Here is a 21,887-nt window from a genome sequence, read left to right as displayed (position 1 = left end):
TACGTTCTTGCAACCAAAAAAGCTTATACTTTATATTATAGTACTTTACGTGACTGCTACACAATGAAAGGAAGTTTTTATGAAACTCGCATTCAGCTTGTTTCATAAAAACATCACACAAGTACAGTTACACACACTGCTTTATCTTATGTGTGTACTTAAACCAACATTTCCGTTTAGGTAGTGTTATAGTTGCTATTTTCCCATGCTCATAGTAAAAAAGGTGAATTTATCAAAATATGTATCTAATGACATGAAAATAAGATCCAGAGATTATATAGACATTAAAAAAATAATAATAAATTTATAGTAATAAATTTTATAGTCAGATTTTTATAGTTATTAACTTATTATATAACTATATGATAGTTCTAAATGAACAATGATGTCATTGATGCACACATAATCACAATATGTTGAACTTTGAACTGAACCACAATTTATTCCAACCAAGCTCAGTTTCCCGCGCACGAGTATTTACATTATTTAAGTACCTATGCCTATATGTCCGTGCTTATATGTATATGTGAAGTACTTACCTAGTGCTTTATGTATTTATGTACGGACAGGATTTCCGTACTCAATACACACTTTAAGACAGCAAATAAGATAAGTGAGATGTTTAAAATACTTGGAATGTATTGAAGGTCGGTGTTGCGACGAATATGAATGGGTAAAAGTTGCTAATTTGATTGAGAAGATATTTTTAATGCTTAAAACATAATTACACGATGTAAATTTAGGGTACGTATAATCGAAAGTTCTAATATGTAGTATTAATTTCGATGGTGAAGTTTTGTATTGTATTTGGATTTCGTTATGTTTTAAAGTAAACGTAAATTCACTTATAAATAGCCTGCCTTTGTATAGGAAATGTTTCGTATAATAATATGATTTAGTGCCATCATGTGCCGTAGTACAATCACCTGCAATAATACCTATGTTACACAACGAAGGCCGCATAAAAAATTGACTCGATCTTAGTTGTAGAGCCATAAGAGCGCTTCATTGTAATAAGAGTGACATTTCTTTTATTTCATTCTATTAACAATTTCAAATTCAACCATATTTCCTTAACTATTGATTGCCATTTATTTTCAATTAGGGGGCCTGGTAGAAAGGGCCTATACCCCCGCCACGGCTGCGTGAAAGATCTCGCTTTACGAGCAAGTGTGATTGGTGTGATAGTCTATTAAATTTGTTTTATTGCAGAGCCAGCCATCCCACTGCGTGCATATGAACGTGTCCACGGAGCGGGTGTGGTGTTACATTTGTGAGAAGGAAGTCCATGTTCGAGCAGCGGTCGCCTACAATAGGGTACGTCACACTGAGTCACTGTTGCATAGCCGGTTCACTGTGTAATTGGGAAACGTAACTGTCAATTTGATTATCTTCTATGGCATTGTCGAGTTGTATACAAAAATGTACAGTCACGCTTGTGATTGTTACGCCATTTGGGTCCTAGCTAAATTGGGCATTCCATAGCGTAAGTATGGAACTGCCAATTTAGCTAGGACCCTAAATGGCGTAACAAACCCGTGTGGTGACTGTACCTCCACAGCAACTGCAAGTTTTTATCGGCCTCCCCCCGTTAGAACACTAAAATATTTTCTAATCCTAAACCAATTACAGATAAGTCCAGACTCAACAGTGGAAGGTGAACCGGCGAGCGCTCGCGTCGGTTTCTCGGGTCTGGTCACTACGGACGATGATGATGATGACTATGATCGTCCACGAGGTATGACCAATCATCGTCAAATTAATAATTAACTCATACCGCCTCAAACAAAAATGAAGCCGCCGTCAATAGATGGCGCTGAAAACAATTTATTATTTACAACACGGCCATCCTGACATTGTACAAGTCCGCTTACAAATATAATTTTGTCTGGCTTTACAATACAAGATGTGAAAAAGCCATTGGATGTATAGGTGAACCAGGATCTATTGAGGGTGCGCCATGTTACGGAAATTTGTTGGTACTAATTTCTAGCAATGGCAACAATTTTAATAATAGACAACATCCACCCTCTATGATAGTTGTCAATATTGACAATGTAAACATTGCTTTGTCTAGTTTCGTGTGAATTATTATTAGACTGCAATAATCATGCCGAAAGTTTTAGATTTTACAGAGAAAAAAGTTGTAAATAGTGTATAAATATAGTTATTTATTGGAAAAAAACGTGCGGGAGAAAAATTTCTTCCATTAAAAAACATAACGAAATTAGCATCTGAATTGACGGGTAAGTTTCAAACTTATAGACAAATGTCACTATAGTCAGGTCGTCACGATTTGGTTGATGTCTTAATGACTAAAGAATATTTAGATCCCGATTTTGAGTATAATGAACGAGTCAAATTCCTTGATGACTGAAGAATATTTAGATCCCGATTTCAACTATGCTGAATAGAACATATTTGGTACGTTAATAATTTTATTTGTAAAATTATCTATATAAATTCTTACTTATAACTCTTGCGTTACTTATTGACTTTACGCTATTTATTTTATCTAAATCGAGTCAGCCATTAAAGCGTAAAAACCGAAGAAATATCCAATCATCAAACTTCGCACTTATTAAAGTTGTCGGAATAAAACAAAAATCATCTGCCAATTTCCATTGTCCCCACTATACAAATTGTTGCTATAAACAATTCAAAACGAGCGCCCTCTTGACAATACTCCCAAAGTTCTGGTTTACCTATAGGAAATGGAGAAGAAAATAAAGTCGCCTTTACTGATATAAATATAAGAAAATAAATCTCAACAAAATAGTAATGTAATGGAAGCTATTTCATGTATCGTATTATATTTAACCGATTATTCAATGGCCGTCCGCCTACACCTTTCATATGGTTTTTATTCTGTCTCGTTCACATACGATACGTCATTCTTAGGCTATTTTACACAAATATATTCGCATCAGTTTAAGAACCTATATTCTAAACCGTAAACAGTTAGCTGTATACAGCAGCAAATGCCTAGGGAATCCGTGCACACTAAAGGAGGCAGTTAGCAACCTGAAGACCTTGAGGCTTCGTGGAGGAGCTGGGGTGGTTAGAGTAGGGCTACCTCGGATGTATATCTGAATCCCTAAAGTCTTTTCTCCTATCTTTGCATTCCCTAATATTGTTTGTCATAATGATCAGTTGTCCTAACACTAAAAACCCTAATTTTGGTTTCCCTAAATATTGATTGCTTATCCTAATGTTATTAAGCATATTTTCTTTTTTGCGAGGGTCGCAGTTCTAACCCTAACCTAACCCACTTTTGTGGCAGCAAGTTCTAAAACCTAACCATTTTTCAGAACCTTACATTATGGAAAATAATCGTTATGACAATTGATCGTTAGGGCATGTGCCCATTAGGACAAACCAGTTAGGGCAAGTGACTTTAGGACAAACGTTGTTAGGGATTCAGAATGACACCCGGCTACCTCGTATCACGCAAAATAGGCACAGTGGTTGTCGATTTATGGAAAATGCCCAGAATAACTATTCGAAATTGAACCTTAACTCTAACGTCATACGGTTCACAGGTCTGGTGGGTCTCCAAAACATGGGCAACACGTGCTACATGAACGCGGCGCTGCAGGCTCTGAGCAACACGGCTCCGTTCACGTCGTACTTTCTAGAATGTGCTGCGGCAGTCGCAGTTCTCGCTGGGGACAAGAAGCCTGGACTAGCGAGGTGAGTGACCGGACCTAGCAATCCTAAGAATTTGACACAGGCACCAGTTTATACGAAAGCGACTGCCATGAGTTTTCAACCCAGAAAGTACTTTATTACCGTTATGAAACATTTAATCCTATTGAATACATCCCTCAAAAATCTTAAAAGATAAAAGATAGTTTATTCAAGTAGGCACATCACCACTTTTAAAAGTCAAATAAAGCTACACCGGCTCCAACCCTACACCTCTGCCCCGAGAAGATTTAAATCCCCACTCAATTGGAGGAGGGTATCCCAATATGGGACTGGCAACAAACAATAGTGTTATATCTAGTACATTTTATTATTTGTTTCAGAGCATACCAAAAATTAGTGAAAGAAATGTGGAGCAGGAAAACTAGGGGATACCTAGTACCAAACGGAATCATATATGGCATTCGAAATGTAAGTAGTGTTGTATAAGTCTTATAATTATATATTATCTGTAGTGCAAAAATTGGAGATAAAATTCAAAACTTGTCAAAAATCGATGAAAACCTCGGCTAGTTAAAGCTCTGATTGTACATCCTAGACACTAAAATGATAGATCGGTTGGACAAACTAGGGCAATCAACCTGTAATTTTTCTGTCATTTATTGTTTATAGTTAAAAATTACTGTCTAAAACTAGTGGCTCTGTGAGCTGTAGACCTCGCGAGCATAGCTTATTGGGACCGTGCACGATGACAGCGCCACACAGCGGTTTGATCAATCAACAATACAAAGATTTTAATTTATTAAAAAAAACGAAGTTTAAGTGAAAACAAAATACAAAAAGTTATGTCTTACTGGGGATCGAACCCAGACTTTCTGTGTGCAAACAAAAAAAGCGATTGTTTAGAAAACGCGCCATGATAGTTCTTAGCTAAGCTGACGAAATTCGGCTACTGATTCTCGAGTACAAACTAAATATCTAAATACCGCCTAAACCAGCAATACGATTTTTCTGCATTTTTTGCCATTTACTATGTAAATATGACTCAAAAAGAAAATACTCTTATGATATCGATAAGACTATTTGTTTAAGCGCGAGGTATCACAACTCCTCCATTTTTGAAAATTTCCAAAAACGGGATCGACAAAAAAAAATATTTACTCATAGAATCTGGTCACAAAATTTCACAAGAATCGGTTGAGAATTGTGACCTGTAGAGGAGAACATCCGGACATACAAAAGCAAAATGCCCGAGTCAAAACGTAGACCTTCGCTACGCTTCGGTCAATTATTCCAAACTTACCCCATATACTTTTATAACTAACACGGGACTTGATCGCGCGAGACTTACGTTTGTTTATGGCCTGACGTTTAGAACGTGACGTTACGTTCGTGGTCACAGGCAGATTGGCGAGGAATAGGCTACATGACTAATTTTCATTTATGGTATCAATCGATCGGGTTTGTTTTTAGGATCAATTGTCTATATGGGACCTATTGCATTAAAGTAACACAAAAGTCAGAAATTGTAGTCAAAGGCAGACAGTCGCACTTCACTCGCGAAACTCCCTATACAAAACGGCAAGGGAACGTAACGTCTGTCTCTGGGAGCCCATCTTGTAGTATGGACAAAACAAGAAAATTGCGTTTTTGTCCGTGAAATATTGCGTTTATGTATATAGTTGCTATACAATACTTTTTGGATGAAATGTAAGGAATCGAATGGTACCCTTACTTTTATCGTTTTTGGAAGTTAAAAAAAAACTTAAATTTTGAAACTTTCAGGTCCTGTATTTTTGTAATTTTTCAATATTTTATTTTAATATCCACATTATAGTGATAAATTGCTCGTTTGCTATCTATTTTACTAGATTTTGTTATAAAATTCAACATGTGTCATCATCCCTATTGTATCAACATCTTGCGCGGGTTTTGCGAACTACCCGCACTTGATTATTCACTTGTACGCTAGGGTTGTCACTTTGCCTACACAGAACACTCACGACATCCGATGGTATGACACCCTATATGACAGTACGCAACCCTAATAATGACCGAACGCACCACCAGACGCAGTTGTTTGGCTCAGCACTCTGAATGTTGACGTTTAAATTTTCGTTTTAAATTTTTTTTCTTTTGTATATTATTGTACAAAATTGCCTATTTTTTGTATTTATGCCATACGATTAAATAAATAAAACAAATGACCGAACGTATGTTTCAGGTGCATCCAATGTTCCGGGGCTACCAACAGCACGACACACAGGAGTTCCTCCGCTGTTTCATGGACCAGCTGCATGAGGAGTTGAAGGAACCGGTATGTGTTCATATTCCGCACTAATTTGGATTCTGTTGTCTGGAAAACACATTTACCATTGTTCTCTTTTAAAACTGAGAATTTGTAGAATATGTGTGCTACCGTTATGTGTCCAGAGTGGGGTCCCTTTGTTTCCCATAAAGTTTTAACCTCTTAAAGCCCAAGGTCCTACCTATAGTACTTATTCAGTTCGGTGAAATTGGAATCATATTCAACTGGAAAAGAGTTGCTTTTGCTTTGTTTCGTTTAGTTTTCAAACAACGCAAAATCAACTTTATTTCTTACGCTATGGGTTCAAGTTTCAGTGGCAAATTTTGGATTTTTTATTTGTATGGCTGGGCCTTAGGAAGTTAAGTCATAATTTAAAAAAATATATATTGACAAAAAAAAATTACAAAGTAGGTTTTGAAGTCCCTGACTTCTGATCTACATAGTTAAAGACCTGTGTTACAGAAGTCAATGTCCTCTCCTAGACAATAGAAACTATATGTATTGTTTGTCATGTTATCATCAGTCATAAAACTGAAACCGTTAACTTTTCAGGGTTTTCGTAAGGTTATCCTTTAGATGGGTTAGTTTTGTTTTATGACAATCCTGAAAAGTGACGCTTTTGTGAACCAAATAAATTTACTTACGAAAAAGCGGGAAAACAATATATTATGACTTAAAACTATTTGGGAAAAAATAGAGACCAGGGATGTTGCGAACATCCGCGGAACCGCGGAACTTCCGCATTATTTTCAACATCCGCATCTGCATCCGCATCCGCATAAAATCGATGCGGAGCTTATGCGGATGTGGATGTCGAACAAGTGGGTACAGGAACGTCTTAGCGGCGGCGTAAGTGCTAGGTAATTTCGTCATTACCTATAACGAAATCGTCTAGATCCAGAAAAGTCGGCCAAGTTACTGTTTATTAAATATAACGCACCTATATTCTTGCTCAAATACTAAACGTTTCGTTTTTTAGGGTTCCGTAGCCAAATGGCAAAAAACGGAACCCTTATAGATTCGTCATGTCTGTCTGTCTGTCTGTCCGTCTGTCCGTCCGTATGTCACAGCCACTTTTCTCCGAAACTATAAGAACTATACTGTTGAAACTTGGTAAATAGATGTATTCTGTGAACCGCATTACGATTTTCGCACAAAAATAGAAAAAAACAATAAATTTTGGGGGTTCCCCATACATAGAACTGAAACTCAAAAATTTTTTTTTCATCAAACTCATACGTGTGGGGTATCTATGGATAGGTCTTCAAAAATGATATTGAGGTTTCTAATATATTTTTTTTATAAACTGAATAGTTTGCGCGAGAGACACTTCCAAAGTGGTAAAATGTGTGTTCCCCCCCCCCTGTAACTTCTAAAATAAGAGAATGATAAAACTAAAATAAATATATGATGTACATTACCATGCAAACTTCCACCGAAAATTGCTTTGAACGAGATCTTGTAAGTAGTTTTTTTTTTATACGTCATAAATCGCCTAAATACGGAACCCTTCATGGGCGAGTCCGACTCGCACTTGGCCGCTTTTTTTAAATACAAAATACTAAAAATGTAATATTTGACGTTTTCTAAGTACCTAATCTTGACATCCGCATCCGCGGATGTGAGCCTTTAAATATCCGCATCCGCGCGGATGTCAAAAAATCTGCATCCGCAACATCCCTGATAGGGACCCGTCCAAAGTTTGATTGATTGTTTTTTTCGTTTAGGTATGGGACAGTATGCCGGAAGACAAGCTGGGCACGGAGGCGGACGGCGATCACCAGGAGATCAGGAACGTACATGTACGGCGCCGGGCCGCTTCATCCGGAGGTACAGTTGGAACAAGTTTGAGTATTCTATCAATCAATCAATCAATCAAATAATTTATTTGCCAGAATACAGTTTTTGATTAGTTGGTAATACAGTTTTTCTTTGTTCAGTGTATTCGGCCCACATACAGGCATGCAAATATTAAAATACATAAATACCTAACACATAATTCAGGACATTTTAAATTCAATATAATCAAAATTCATTAGATAAGCATAAAATAGTATCAGAATAGTAAATAATAATAATAATTAACATTAAACAGTACAAATTATATAACAGTCCCATTACATTCAATAAATTCCTTAACACTATAATAACATTTGTCCAATAACACGTCCGTCCAATAACATTTGTCTAGTCTGGGATAAAACCTTAAAACAAGGAGGTCAATCGTTATCCATGTCGATGACTTATAATATAACACTTAACAATACACAAACAACAAAAAACCGGCCAAGTGCGAGTCGTGTTCCAAGGGTTACGTACATTAAGTCCGACTCACGCTTGACTGCAAATTTCTAATAGGTTTTCCTGTCATCTATAGGTAAAGAACTATTTTGTGTATTTTTTTCAAAATTTTAGAACCAGTAGTTTCGGGGGGGGATGGTCGGACAGACAGACACAGATATTATTTTTAGAAGTAGATTGCGTTATCCTTTTAGTATTTACTTGCTGTATGGGCTAAACACTAAACGTGTTAAAAATATGAAATTTATTGGTCTGGAAAAAGTACCTTAATATTTTGATGATCGTTGAGTGAGTCAGTGACTTTCAGAATAATTGATAAAGCTAAGGCCTGAGAATCCTGAGATACACTTGTAAGTTTTACTTACGTAAGTAGGCAGAAAGCTACTTGTTAGAGTGAGATAACGATATTCATCTCTCATTCTGTAGTCTATTTATTCTTTCCGTAGACTAAAATGACAACCACAAATGTCAAACGTAGAAATAATGTGGCCAGCTTAAAACAAACAGTGATGATCTTTGATTTCGGTTTGTGAATAACCGATAAATATTAAATTAATTTTAGATTCAAAATAAACAAAAAATGAACTCTAAATAGTTCTTTTATAAAACAGGTCACGAAAAGTACAAAGTAAGGTTTTCATTTAAATAAAACAGTATACATAGAGAAATAGGATGAGTAACTTGGTGCATTATGAGCTATATGATATGTAGCTTCGATGTGACTGTTAATCTTACAATAAAATCGCTTTAAAATATTAGAAATATTGTGTATAAAAAAAAAATGTCAATAAGTACCTCCCAATAGTTTATTTTCGGTTAGTACCGGTTGTAGCACATCACTATTTATAAGACGTAAAAAACTAGCAACACATGAAATGTCATTTTAGTCTACGGAAATAATAAATAGACTTTAGTATAGGGTTGCAAATATAAAAAAAACCAAATGTTTTTTTTAGGGTTCCGTAGCCAAATGGCAAAAAACGGAACCCTTATAGATTCGTCATGTCTGTCTGTCTGTCCGTCTGTCCGTCTGTCCGTCTGTCTGTCCGTCCGTATGTCACAGCCACTTTTCTCCGAAACTATAAGAACTATACTGTTGAAACTTGGTAAGTAGATGTATTCTGTTTACCGCATTAAGATTTTCACACAAAAATAGAAAAAAAACAATAACTTTTTGGGGTTCCCCATACTTCGAACTGAAACTCAAAAATTTTTTTTTCATCAAACCCATACGTATGGGGTATCTATGGATAGGTCTTCAAAAATGATATTGAGGTTTCTAATATCATTTTTTTCTAAACTGAATAGTTTGCGCGAGAGACACTTCCAAAGTGGTAAAATGTGTGTCCCCCCCCCTGTAACTTCTAAAATAAGAGAATGATAAAACTAAAAAAAATATATGATGTACATTACCATGTAAACTTCCACCGAAAATTGGTTTGAACGAGATCTAGTAAGTAGTTTTTTTTTATACGTCATAAATCGCGTAAATACGGAACCCTTCATGGGCGAGTCCGACTCGCACTTGGCCGCTTTTTCAAATCTATGAAAAAAAACCTGGCACCATGGTTTTTTTTCTAAATTAGGTTTTTTTTTCAGATGAACAAAAATATGCCTCAATAACGGTTTTTCGTGATTTATTTATATAAGTAACTTAAAACTAAGTAAGTAAGTATGTCAGTACAGTATCCGGAATCCCTGAATTTCCCGAAGCGGCGACGAGAGGCGTCGGTGTTGCCAACAGTAAATTGCGATAACTACCACTACAGATTTCATTTATGTTGTTATTAATCAAAGTTGTTAAATTAAATTGGTTTAATGGTTAACATAAAGTCTAAAACAAGTAAAACAACCGTATAAAAGTATTAACTGCCTTGCAAATTTTGAGTTTTCATACTTTTGAAAAAAAAAAACGTACTCCAGAAAAAAAAAACGGTTTTTTTCATGTTTTTTTTCAAGTCAGAAAAAAAACCGTTTTTTTACAACCCTACTTTAGTATAGCTGTGTCCCTCCTCACGTTAGTACAACTTACAAGAGTATCTTGGGGCTGATTAGACGTTGGTTGTTGCAGCCAGCGACGCGCCTCTCTTCGCGCGCATGCGCCGGAAGTCGCCCGCACCCTCCACCAACAGCGACACGCGGACTGACGCACACCTCAGGTAAATATATATATATATATCTATATATATAAATGCAAGTGTCCTGACTGACTGACTGACTGACTGACTGACTGATTCATCAACGCAGAGCCGAAACTACAAAAGCTAGAAAGTTGAAATTTGCACACTAGGTTGCATTTATAAAGTGTACAAGAGATAAGAAGCGATTTTGAAAAATTCAACCCCTAAGGGGGTTAAAAAGGGGATGAAAGGTTGTATGGGGTACAAGTTTTATTTTAAGCTAGGAATTTGAAACTTTCTAAAAATGTATTATATTAAAAAACAAGAAAACTAATTTCAGCGTTTTTGAAAATTCATCCCCTAAGGTGGTGAAAAAAGGGTTGAAAGTTTGTATGGATATCAAACATTTTTTCGAGCGCGGGACTTGAATCTTTGTATATGGGGATATTATTATAAGACAGGAAAAGTAATTTCAGCGTTTTTGAAAATTCATCCCCTAACAGGGTTAAAAAGGGGTTGAAAGTTTGAATCCATTACAAATGCTTTGAAACTTCTTAGAAAGGCATAATAGCCAATTACAAAATAAAGTAATTGCGACGTTTTTGGAAATTCAACCCCTAAGGGGGTTAAAAAGGGGATGAAAGTTCGTCTTGGGGTGCAAATTTCATTTTAAGATAGGAACTTGAAACTTTGCAAATAGATATGAAATTTAAATACAAGAAAACTAATTTCAGAGTTTTTAAAAATTCATCCCCTAAGGTGGTGAAAAAAGGGTTGAAAGTTTGTATGGATATCAAACATTTTTTCGAGCGCGGGACTTGAATCTTTGTATTTGGGGATATTATTAAAAGACAGGAAAAGTACATTCAGCGTTTTTGAAAATTCATCCCCGAACAGGGTTAAAAAGGGGTTGAAAATTTGAATCCATTACAAATGCTTTGAAACTTCTTTGAAAGGCATAATAGCCGATCACAAAATAAAGTGATTGCGACGTTTTTGGAAATTCAACCCCTAAGGGGGTTAAAAAAGGGGATGAAAGTTCGTCTTGGGGTGCAAATTTCATTTTAAGCTAGGAACTTGAAACTTTGCAAATAGATATTAAATTTAAATACAAGAAAACTAATTTCAGCGTTTTTGAAAATTCATCCCCTAAGGTGGTGAAAAAAGGGTTGAAAGTTTGTATGGATATCAAACATTTTTTCGAGCGCGGGACTTGAATCTTTGTATTTGAGGATATTATTAAAAGATAGGAAAAGTAATTTCAGCGTTTTTGAAAATTCATCCCCTAACAGGGGTTGTTTGAATCCATTACAAATGCTTTGAAACTTCTTTGAAAGGCATAATAGCCGATCACAAAATAAAGTAATTGCGACGTTTTTGGAAATTCAACCCCTAAGGGGGTTAAAAAGGGGATGAAAGTTCGTCTTGGGGTGCAAATTTTATTTTAAGCTAGGAACTTGAAACTTTGCAAATAGATATTAAATTTAAATACAAGAAAACTAATTTCAGCGTTTATGAAAATTCATCCCCTAAGGTGGTGAAAAAAGGGTTGAAAGTTTGTATGGATATCAAACATTTTTTCGAGCGCGGGACTTGAATCTTTGTATTTGGGGATATTATTAAAAGACAGGAAAAGTAATTTCAGCGTTTTTGAAAATTCATCCCCTAACAGGGTTAAAAAGGTGTTGAAAGTTTGAATCCATTACAAATGCTTTGAAACTTCTTTGAAAGGCATAATAGCCGATCATCAAATAAATTGATTGCGACGTTTTTTGGAAATTCAACCCCTAAGGGGGTTAAAAAGGGGATGAAAGTTCGTCTTGGGGTGTAAATTTCATTTTAAGCTAGGAACTTGAAACTTTGCAAATAGATATTAAATTTAAATACAAGAAAACTTATTTCAGAGTTTTTGAAAATTCATCCCCTAAGGTGGTGAAAAAAGGGTTGAAAGTTTGTATGGATATCAAACATTTTTTCGGGCGCGGGACTTGAATCTTTGTATTTGGGGATATTATTAAAAGACAGGAAAAGTAATTTCAGAGTTTTTGAAAATTCATCCCCTAACAGGGTTAAAAAGGGGTTGAAAGTTTGAATCCATTACAAATGCTTTGAAACTTCTTTGAAAGGCATAATAGCCGATCATCAAATAAATTGATTGCGACGTTTTTTGGAAATTCAACCCCTAAGGGGGTTAAAAAGGGGATGAAAGTTCGTCTTGGGGTGTAAATTTCATTTTAAGCTAGGAACTTGAAACTTTGCAAATAGATATTAAATTTAAATACAAGAAAACTAATTTCAGAGTTTTTGAAAATTCATCCCCTAAGGTGGTGAAAAAAGGGTTAAAAGTTTGTATGGATATCAAACATTTTTTCGGGCGCGGGACTTGAATCTTTGTATTTGGGGATATTATTAAAAGACAGGAAAAGTAATTTCAGAGTTTTTGAAAATTCATCCCCTAACAGGGTTAAAAAGGGGTTGAAAGTTTGAATCCATTACAAATGCTTTGAAACTTCTTTGAAAGGCATAATAGCCGATCACAAAATAAAGTGATTGTGACGTTTTTGGAAATTCAACCCCTAAGGGGGTTAAAAAGGGGATGAAAGTTCGTCTTGGGGTGCAAATTTTATTTTAAGCTAGGAACTTGAAACTTTGCAAATAGATATTAAATTTAAATACAAGAAAACTAATTTCAGAGTTTTTGAAAATTCATCCCCTAAGGTGGTAAAAAAAGAGTTGAAAGTTTTTATGGATATCAAACATTTTTTCGAGCGCGGGACTTGAATCTTTGTATTTGGGGATATTATTAGACGACAATACAAGTAATTTCAGCGTTTTGTAAAATTCATCCCCCAACAGGTTTAAAAAGGGGTTGAAGTTTTGTACGGGGTTCGAATTTTATTTTAAGCTAGGAACTTGAAACTTCATAAAACGGTATTATTTTAAAATGGAAAAAAAAAAATTTCAGCGTTAATGAAAATTTTTATCTCAAGGTGGTGAAAAAAGGGGTTGAAAGTTTGTATGGAGTTCAAACATTTTTGTGAGAACGGGGCTTGAATCTTTGTACAGAGGCATTATTATTAGAATACAAGAAAAGTAATTTCAGCGTTTTTAAAAATTCATCCCCTAAAATGGTTAAAAAGGGGTTGAAAGTTTATATAGGGTTCAAATTTTATTTACTTCAAACTTCGTAAATAGGTAGTTAGGTAGTAGGTTTTATTAAATAGATGACATGAATATCTTCTAAAGGGGGTTTAGAGGGATTATGTCGAGAACAATTTTATTTAGTTAGGGGCTAGAAACTTCGTAGGTTGTGAAAGACAAGTCTCATGCGTGCGTATAATATGAATAATTAACAAATGATTAACCGTCCTACTGCAATATTTTGCTGCATATTGTTCTAAGCTAATGTAGAATATATAACCACCAATATACAAATCCACGCGTACGAAGTAGCGGGCAACAGCTAGTCTATATATATAAATGCAAGTGTCCTGACTGACTGACTGACTGACTGACTGATTCATCAACGCAGAGCCGAAACTACAAAAGCTAGAAAGTTGAAATTTGCACACTAGGTTGCATTTATAAAGTGTACAAGAGATAAGAAGCGATTTTGAATAATTCAACCCCTAAGAGGGTTAAAAAGGGGATGAAAGGTTGTATGGGGTACAAGTTTTATTTTAAGCTAGGAATTTAAAACTTTGTAAAAATGTATTATATTAAAAAACAAGAAAACTAATTTCAGCGTTTTTGAAAATTCATCCCCCAAGGTGGTGAAAAAGGGGTTGAAAGTTTGTATGGAGATCAAATATTTTTGTGAGTGTGGGACTTGAAACTTTGTATATGGGGATATTATTATAAGACAAGAAAAGTAATTTCAGCGTTTTTGAAAATTCATCCCATAACAGGGTTAAAAAGAGGTTGAAAGATTGAATCCATTACAAATGCTTTGAAACTTCTTAGAAAGGCATAATAGCCGATTACAAAATAAAGTAATTGCGACGTTATTGGAAATTCAACCCCTAAGGGGGTTAAAAAGCGGATGAAAGTTCGTCTTGGGGTGCAAATTTCATTTTAAGCTAGGAACTTGAAACTTTGCAAATAGATATTAAATTTAAATACAAGAAAACTAATTTCAGCGTTTTTGAAAATTCATCCCCTAAGGTGGTGAAAAAAGGGTTGAAAGTTTGTATGGATATCAAACATTTTTTCGAGCGCGGGACTGGAATCTTTGTATTTGGGGATATTATGAAAAGCCAGGAAAAGTGATTTCAGCGTTTTGTAAAATTCATCCCCTAACAGGGTTAAAAAGAGGTTGAAAGTTGGTATGTGGTTTAAATTTTATTTTGAGCTAGGTACTTGAAAGTTCGTAAAAAGATATATTATTAAAATACAAGAAAACAAATTTCTGCGTTTTTGAAAATTCATCCCGTAAGGTGGTAAAAAAGGGGTTGAAAGTTTGTATGGATATCAAACATTTTTTCGAACGCGGGACTTGAATCTTTGTATTTGGGGATATTATTAAAAGACAGGAAAAGTAATTTCAGCGTTTTGTAAAATTCATCCCCTAACAGGGTTAAAAAGGGGTTAAAAGTTTGAATCCATAACAAATGCTTTGAAACTTCTTAGAAAGGCATAATAGCCGATTACAAAATAAAGTAATTGCAAAGTTTTTGGAAATTCAAACCCCTAAGGGATTTAAAAAGGGGATGAAAGTTCGTCTTGGGGTGCAAATTTTATTTTAAGGTAGGAACTTGAAAATTTGCAAAAAGATATTAAATTTAAACACAAGAAAACTAATTTCAGTGTTTTTGAAAATTCATCCCCTAAGGTGACGAAAAAGGGGTTGAAAGTTTGTATGGATATCAAAAATTTTTTCGAGCGCGGGACTTGAATCTTTGTATTTGGGGATATTATTAGAAGATAATACAAGTAATTTCAGCGTTTAGTAAAATTCATCCCCTAACAGGTTTAAAAAGGGGTTGAAAGTTTGTACAGGGTACAAATTTTATTTTAAGCTAGGAACTTGAAACTTCATAAAAAGGTATTATTTTAAAACGGAAAAAAATGAATTTCAGCGTTTTTGAAAATTTATATCTCAAGGTGGTGAAAAAGGGGTTGAAAGTTTGTATGGAGTTCAAACATTTTTGTGAGAACGGGCTTGAATCTTTGTACAGAGGCATATTATTAGAATACAAGAAAAGTAATTTCAGCGTTTTTAAAAATTCATCCCCTAAAATGGTTAAAAAGGGGTTGAAAGTTTATATAGGGTTCAAATTTTATTTACTTCAAACTTCGTAAATAGGTAGTTAGGTAGTAGGTCTTATTAAATAGAGGACATGAAAATCTTCTAAGGGGGTTGAGAGGGATTATGTCGAGAACAATTTTATTTAGTTAGGGGCTAGAAACTTCGTAGGTTGTGAAAGACAAGTCACATGCGTTGTATAATATTAATAATTAACAAATGATTAACCGTCCTACTGCAATATTTTGCTGCATAATATTCTAAGCTAATCATGGTATAATAATATACTCCGCCTGGTACTCTCTTCCGAGATTCGCGAATGACCTAACTGTCACTTGCCTACGTCATCATGCTGTTTACAGGTTCTCAAACTTTAAAATGTGGGAGAATTTTAACCAACGGTGAAAATTATTTTAACGGCATTAATTTTAAGTTATTCATGTAGAAACATAGTAAAATAAAACAAATCTATACTGCCCTTTTCACTCCGACTCTTACAGTTCCGAATAGAACAGCCAACCATTTTCGTAACAAAACATTAATTACCAAGCTTACGACGTGAAAAGTTTGGAAAACACTGCGACTGCTGACACTGAGCGAGAAGGAAACAACAATTAACACGCGTTCGACAAGGATGACGGTCAGGGACAACATGGCGGATTGTCAAATGTGACAGCGTTATCCTGTGTTGCCAGTAGTGTAAACAGAATTACCCGAACGTCTGAAATTTCTTTCGTGAATCGGAAGATATTGCTAACGAATAATTAAAAATGACGTGTTATTGTAAAATTTAAGATAAAATACATATAAATGAAAATTATAAAATTATAAAGAAATATTTTAACTTATTAACCATAGATATAATGTACCCATGTAACATGTTATGTTGAAATAAAGTAGCAATGTTATTGTGACGTAGGCAAGTGACACTCTGGGAAGAGAAGACCATGTTTTATTAGACCATGAAGCTAATGTAGAATATATAACCACCAATATACAAATCCACGCGTACGAAGTCGCGGGCAACAGCTAGTATATATATATATATTATATATATGTGTGACCCCCAAGATTTTTTGTATTTCCCGCCAAAATTTTGTGTAATATTTCAGTAGCCAGAGTCTATGTGTAATATATATATAAATATTTATAGGTAATAGGGATGATGACACATGTTGAATTTTATAAAAAATCTATTAAAATAGATAGCAAACGAGCAATTTATCACAATAATGTGGATATTAAAATAAAATATTAAAAAATTACAAAAATACGGGACCTCTGTAAGTTTCAAAATTTAAGTTTTTTTTAAACTTCCAAAAACGATAAAAGTAAGGGTACCATTCGATTCCTTACATTTCATCCAAAAAAATATTGTATAGCAACTATATACATAAACGCAATATTTCACCGACAAAAACGCAATTTTCTTGTTTTGTCCATACTACAAGATGGGCTCCCAGAGACCTTGACGTCGCGTCCCCTTATCGTTTTGTATAGGGCTTTTCGCGAGTGAAGAGCGACTGTCGGCCTTTGACTACAATTTCTGACTTTTGTGTTACTTTAATGCAATGGGTCCCATATAGTCATTTGATCCTAAAAACAAACCCGATCGATTGATACCATAAATGAAATTTAGTCACGTAGCCTATTAAATACATAGAAAACGCCCATAACTCCGGACCATATCTCTGCTCATCACACAAATAAATGCCGTTACCAGGATTTTAACCCGAGACCATAGGCAGGGTCACTACCCACTAGGCCAGAGAGGTCGTCAATATAAGGTTGATTAACAATATGCGTCAAATAATATTTATTTTATTACAGGGTAGGGCAGTCAGAGACCGCAAACAGGCATAGACGGTCGGCGAGCTTTGCGGGGACGCAGCAAACAGCGTACTCTGTGCAAGTACATCACCAGAACCGTGAGTATATTGTCATTTTTAGGGTTCCGTACCCAAAGGGTAAAAACGGGACCCTATTACTAAGACTCCGCTGTCCGTCCGTCTGTCACCAGGCTGTATCTCACGAACCGTGATAGCTAGACAGTTGAAGTTTTCACAGATGATGTATTTCTGTTGCCGCTATAACAACAAATACTAAAAACAGAATAAAATAAAGATTTAAATGGACTCCCATACAACAAACGTGATTTTTGACCGAAGTTAAGCAACGTCGGGCGGGGTCAGTACTTGGATGGGTGACCGTTTTTTTGCTTGTTTTGCTCTATTTTTTGTTGATGGTGCGGAACCCTCCGTGCGCGAGTCCGACTCGCACTTGGCCGGTTTTTATTCTTATCCTGTACTTATTTTTTGTCATTTACACTACCCAATATTAAAATTAGACCACATAAACAAACAAATCTGCAGAAAAGTACTACGAATCATCACTATACCTTATAAAACAAAGTCCCCTGCCGCGTCTGTCTGTTTGTGTGTATTTGCGATAAATTCGAAAACTACTGCACCGATTTTCGTGCGGTTTTCACCTATCAATGGAGTGGTTCTTGAGGAAGGTTTAGGTGTATAATTTGTTAAGGTTTTGTGTAACCCGTGCGAAGCCGGGCCGGGTCGCTAGTAGTTGAAAAACTAATAGTAGCAATTTTGAAGTCTTGAACATATTACAGTGATTGCTTTCACAGTTAATACCTAAGTATAGAGTTTCCTTATTTTGTACCAGTCTCGATACAGTTCGGTAATCGTTAACTTTTTTGCAATGATAAAGTTGGCGTCCATTGGCGTACCCCGGAAAACCTTGAAAACGACTACCATGTCGAATATTTGAGAAAAGTATAAACAACTACAGATTATATTTTCAAATTATTTTTTGACAGCTTTAGCCTCATCGTCACGTGATGTCGGCTCAGAATCATCGTTGTCATGTTCAAGCGAAGCGGAAGATCGGTACGAAACCTGCTCGAGTGGCGCCAGTGACGCCCCCGACCCACCCGTTCACCACCCACCGTGAGTTTTATATTTTTCACCTCAGCAGCTCGAACAAGTGTACTTTGCTACTTAAAAACAGTGAGCAAAATCGCATTTTGCTCACTGAGTAAGACAAAATGAGCAAAATGCGATTTTGCTCACTGTTATTAAGTAGCAAAGTACCCTTATTCGAGCTGCTGAGGTGAAAACTTAATTGTTGGTATATCTTAAGAAAACATGAGTGAATAGAGGTAAGTGATGAAGAAGGAATACATTTTTCGGGTTCTCTAATATGTTCTCACTGCTGAGGTGAAAAGTTTTGTGAACTACACGAGATCAAAGTTATTTACATCTCGTGCGCTTTTGAGTCCCTTACTACGCTCAAGATTCTAAATTAGAGATAGATTATACTAGAGAGATCTAGTATAGAATCTTTCGCTTGCACGGGACTCAAAATAAGCACTCGAAGAAATATCAAACTTTGATCTCTTGTTGTACAAATAACTATTATTTCGGGATTTTACACAATCTAGCCCCAAACTAAGTAAAACTTGTATTATGGGTACTAGCTAGGCGACGATTTATACGTAAATCGAAACAGACACATAGACAACTTGATGATACTTGTAATATATTTTGTAATATAAATTGAAATTATTGTTTTTATTTTATTTTGCTTTTTTGTATTCATTTTTGACATTTTATTTATGGAACTTGACATTATATTACCTAGGAAAGCCCTAGTATTATATACAAAATAGTTTTAGATTTTAGTTAAGTTGTACGACATTTTAATTTTATTTCTATTTTATTTTTGACATTATTGATTTCACAATTTACTATTATTTTTATTATTCTTTAAATTTTGTTTGTATACACTTGACGATCTTTTTGTGAATTTCTGCTATTTTTAAGGAAGTAACATGTAAATTTTCAATCAGAAATAAATATTATCTATCTATCTATATATTGGGATTTGGCTAAACTACCTACTAGCTAAACTAAGAGAATATTGAAGTCAAAGTGGCACTTTTCAACCTAGATGTTTTACTTATCTTTCGTGGAAATACTCTTTTTATAACATTTTAATGCCTACACAATAATACAATACAGTGACCTTCAACTCACGGGTCATTAACGCCGTTGAAATAACCCAAAGCCCGCTCCACACTCGTGCGCGAATCCGCGAGTGTGTAGTCGATTTTCACAGACAGCGAAATCGACTGCGAAATAAATATAGTAAGGCTACATTTAAAAATGAGTTAAAAAATATGTTATTGAAAAATATACCCTAATATTAAAACTATACTTACTCATGAACCTTTACCTGAATTTTGTTGTTAAAATAATTTCAAATGTTATGACCTACTTGTCTTTTTTGATTTGTCATCATAATCGCCATGCATGCTCGCTTTTTGGATAGTATGTATTTAAGTTAAGTTTAGTATTTAGTGCATTAGTGCATAGCATAATACAACTTAAAAATGAGCGCGATCTCGCCAACAAACTGCAACCGCAGTTTGGCGAGGAATATAAATTATTAAAAATTGTTGTGTACTTTGTGATAAAAAAAAACGCGTTCGCGGCTTCGCGCCGCGATTCACGCACATCGTCTGGAGGGGGCTCAAGGATTGACTACACATGAAAAAGTTGGCAGTTTTATTTAACCCTTTCGGTGTGGCGTTCAAAGGGTTAATCATAAAGTTTGTAAGTTATTTTCTGTAAATACACCGTGTTTTTATTGAATTCCGTTAACTTCGGGGTATGGTTAAGTACGTTTAAGAGAACTAAATGGCATAGTTAATTTTCAAAAAAAATTTTTTTTTTTGCTTTTTTTTACAAAAAAAAATTAAGTTTAAAAACTAATTAAATGTAGCATAAACCGTTGTTGTAACACGGGCATTACATTTAACTCAACCAAACAACTGAAATCTGTGACATATCAATGTCATTTCGAACATCGATCGACCGAGATTGTACCTAAGTTTAGTAGCAAATGTATGAACTCATTCTAAACATAATCAATATGTAAACCGGCCCTAAGGCAAGTGTACACGCTTGTAGAGGCCTTATAGGAAAAAAAAGATATTGATTATCTCCGAAATGAAGTTAATTAGAATATCGGTGTCTTTGAGAAAGTTACTTGATTTAAGCTCAGGAATGCACCCTTGAAATTAAAGGAAATAAAAAAAAAGCGGCCAAGTGCGAGTCGGACTTGCCCATGAAGGGTTCCGTATTTAGGCGATTTATGACGTATTAAAAAAAACTACTTACTAGATCTCGTTCAAACCAATTTTCGGTGGAAGTTTACATGGTAATGTACATCATATATTTTTTTTAGTTTTATCAATCTGTTATTTTAGAAGTTACGGGGGGGGGGGGACACATTATACCACTTTGGAAGTGTCTCTCGCGCAAACTATTCAGTTTAGAAAAAAATGATATTAGAAACCTCAATATCATTTTTGAAGACCTATCCATAGATACCCCACACGTATGGGTTTGATGAAAAAAAAAATTTTGAGTTTCAGTTCTAAGTATGGGGAACCCTAAAAATTATTGTTTTTTTTCTATTTTTGTGTGAAAATCTTAATGCGGTTCACAGAATACATCTACTTACCAAGTTTCAACAGTATAGTTCTTATAGTTTCGGAGAAAAGTGGCTGTGACATACGGACGGACAGACAGACGGACATGACGAATCTATAAGGGTTCCGTTTTTTGCCATTTGGCTACGGAACCCTAAAAAACACGGTGTATAAAGGCGCTTAAATGCTAAACCATTCCGATTATGTGACCAGGAAACAGAGCGGCGGAGGCGATGGCGGCGGCGCTCGCTACCGCAGCATCATCTCCGACGTGTTCGACGGAAAACTGCTGTCTTCAGTGCAGTGCCTCATCTGCGACCGGGTATCTAGTCTAAATCAATTTTACAACTTTGGGAACAAATCAAATTATTTTAAGACGCCGGTTCGAATCCGGCCTTCACCACTGGAGGGCTTTGTCACTTTTTCTTTAATATAGCTGGTCAAACAAACCTTGTCAGTAAAAAAAGGCGCGAAATTTAAATTTTCTATGGGACGATATCCCTTCACGCCTACATTTTTCAAATTTGCCGCCTTTTTTACTGTCAAGATCTGCTTGACCAAGTATATATGACATCTATTTCAGTTTTTAATTAATTTATGTAATAATTTCAATTTTACAATCGTAGTGTCTAAGACGTACAAATAGGTACAAGAATTTTGTCTCTGTCTATACCTACCTATACCTATACTAAGTCTGCCTATGATAGTTAACACGTTCGGCGGCGGTAACGGTAGACGTACTAATTGAAT

General features: G+C 35.3%; 1 protein-coding gene and 1 long non-coding RNA gene across 2 annotated transcripts in view; both read left to right on the top strand.

The window, feature by feature from the left end:
- Window positions 1–21,887, top strand: part of LOC134657883 (uncharacterized) — a 485,626-nt gene that overhangs the window by 368,578 nt on the left and 95,161 nt on the right. The window lies entirely within an intron of this gene.
- LOC134657797 (ubiquitin carboxyl-terminal hydrolase 20) overlaps window positions 1–21,887 on the top strand; it is a 45,466-nt gene that overhangs the window by 2,088 nt on the left and 21,491 nt on the right. Inside the window, exons 3-12 of the mRNA XM_063513350.1 lie at window positions 1,213–1,317; window positions 1,633–1,738; window positions 3,543–3,693; window positions 4,032–4,119; window positions 5,873–5,965; window positions 7,684–7,786; window positions 10,329–10,416; window positions 17,453–17,550; window positions 18,459–18,588; window positions 21,351–21,459. Of these exons, the coding sequence (XP_063369420.1) occupies window positions 1,213–1,317; window positions 1,633–1,738; window positions 3,543–3,693; window positions 4,032–4,119; window positions 5,873–5,965; window positions 7,684–7,786; window positions 10,329–10,416; window positions 17,453–17,550; window positions 18,459–18,588; window positions 21,351–21,459 (1,071 nt within the window). The remainder of the gene's footprint in view (window positions 1–1,212; window positions 1,318–1,632; window positions 1,739–3,542; window positions 3,694–4,031; window positions 4,120–5,872; window positions 5,966–7,683; window positions 7,787–10,328; window positions 10,417–17,452; window positions 17,551–18,458; window positions 18,589–21,350; window positions 21,460–21,887) is intronic.

The sequence above is a fragment of the Cydia amplana genome, chromosome 21, assembly GCF_948474715.1.
Source record: "Cydia amplana chromosome 21, ilCydAmpl1.1, whole genome shotgun sequence".
Classification (NCBI taxonomy): Eukaryota; Metazoa; Arthropoda; class Insecta; order Lepidoptera; family Tortricidae; genus Cydia; species Cydia amplana.
The sequence above is the reverse complement of the archived record's forward strand: the minus strand, read 5'-3'. Positions and strand labels throughout refer to the sequence as shown.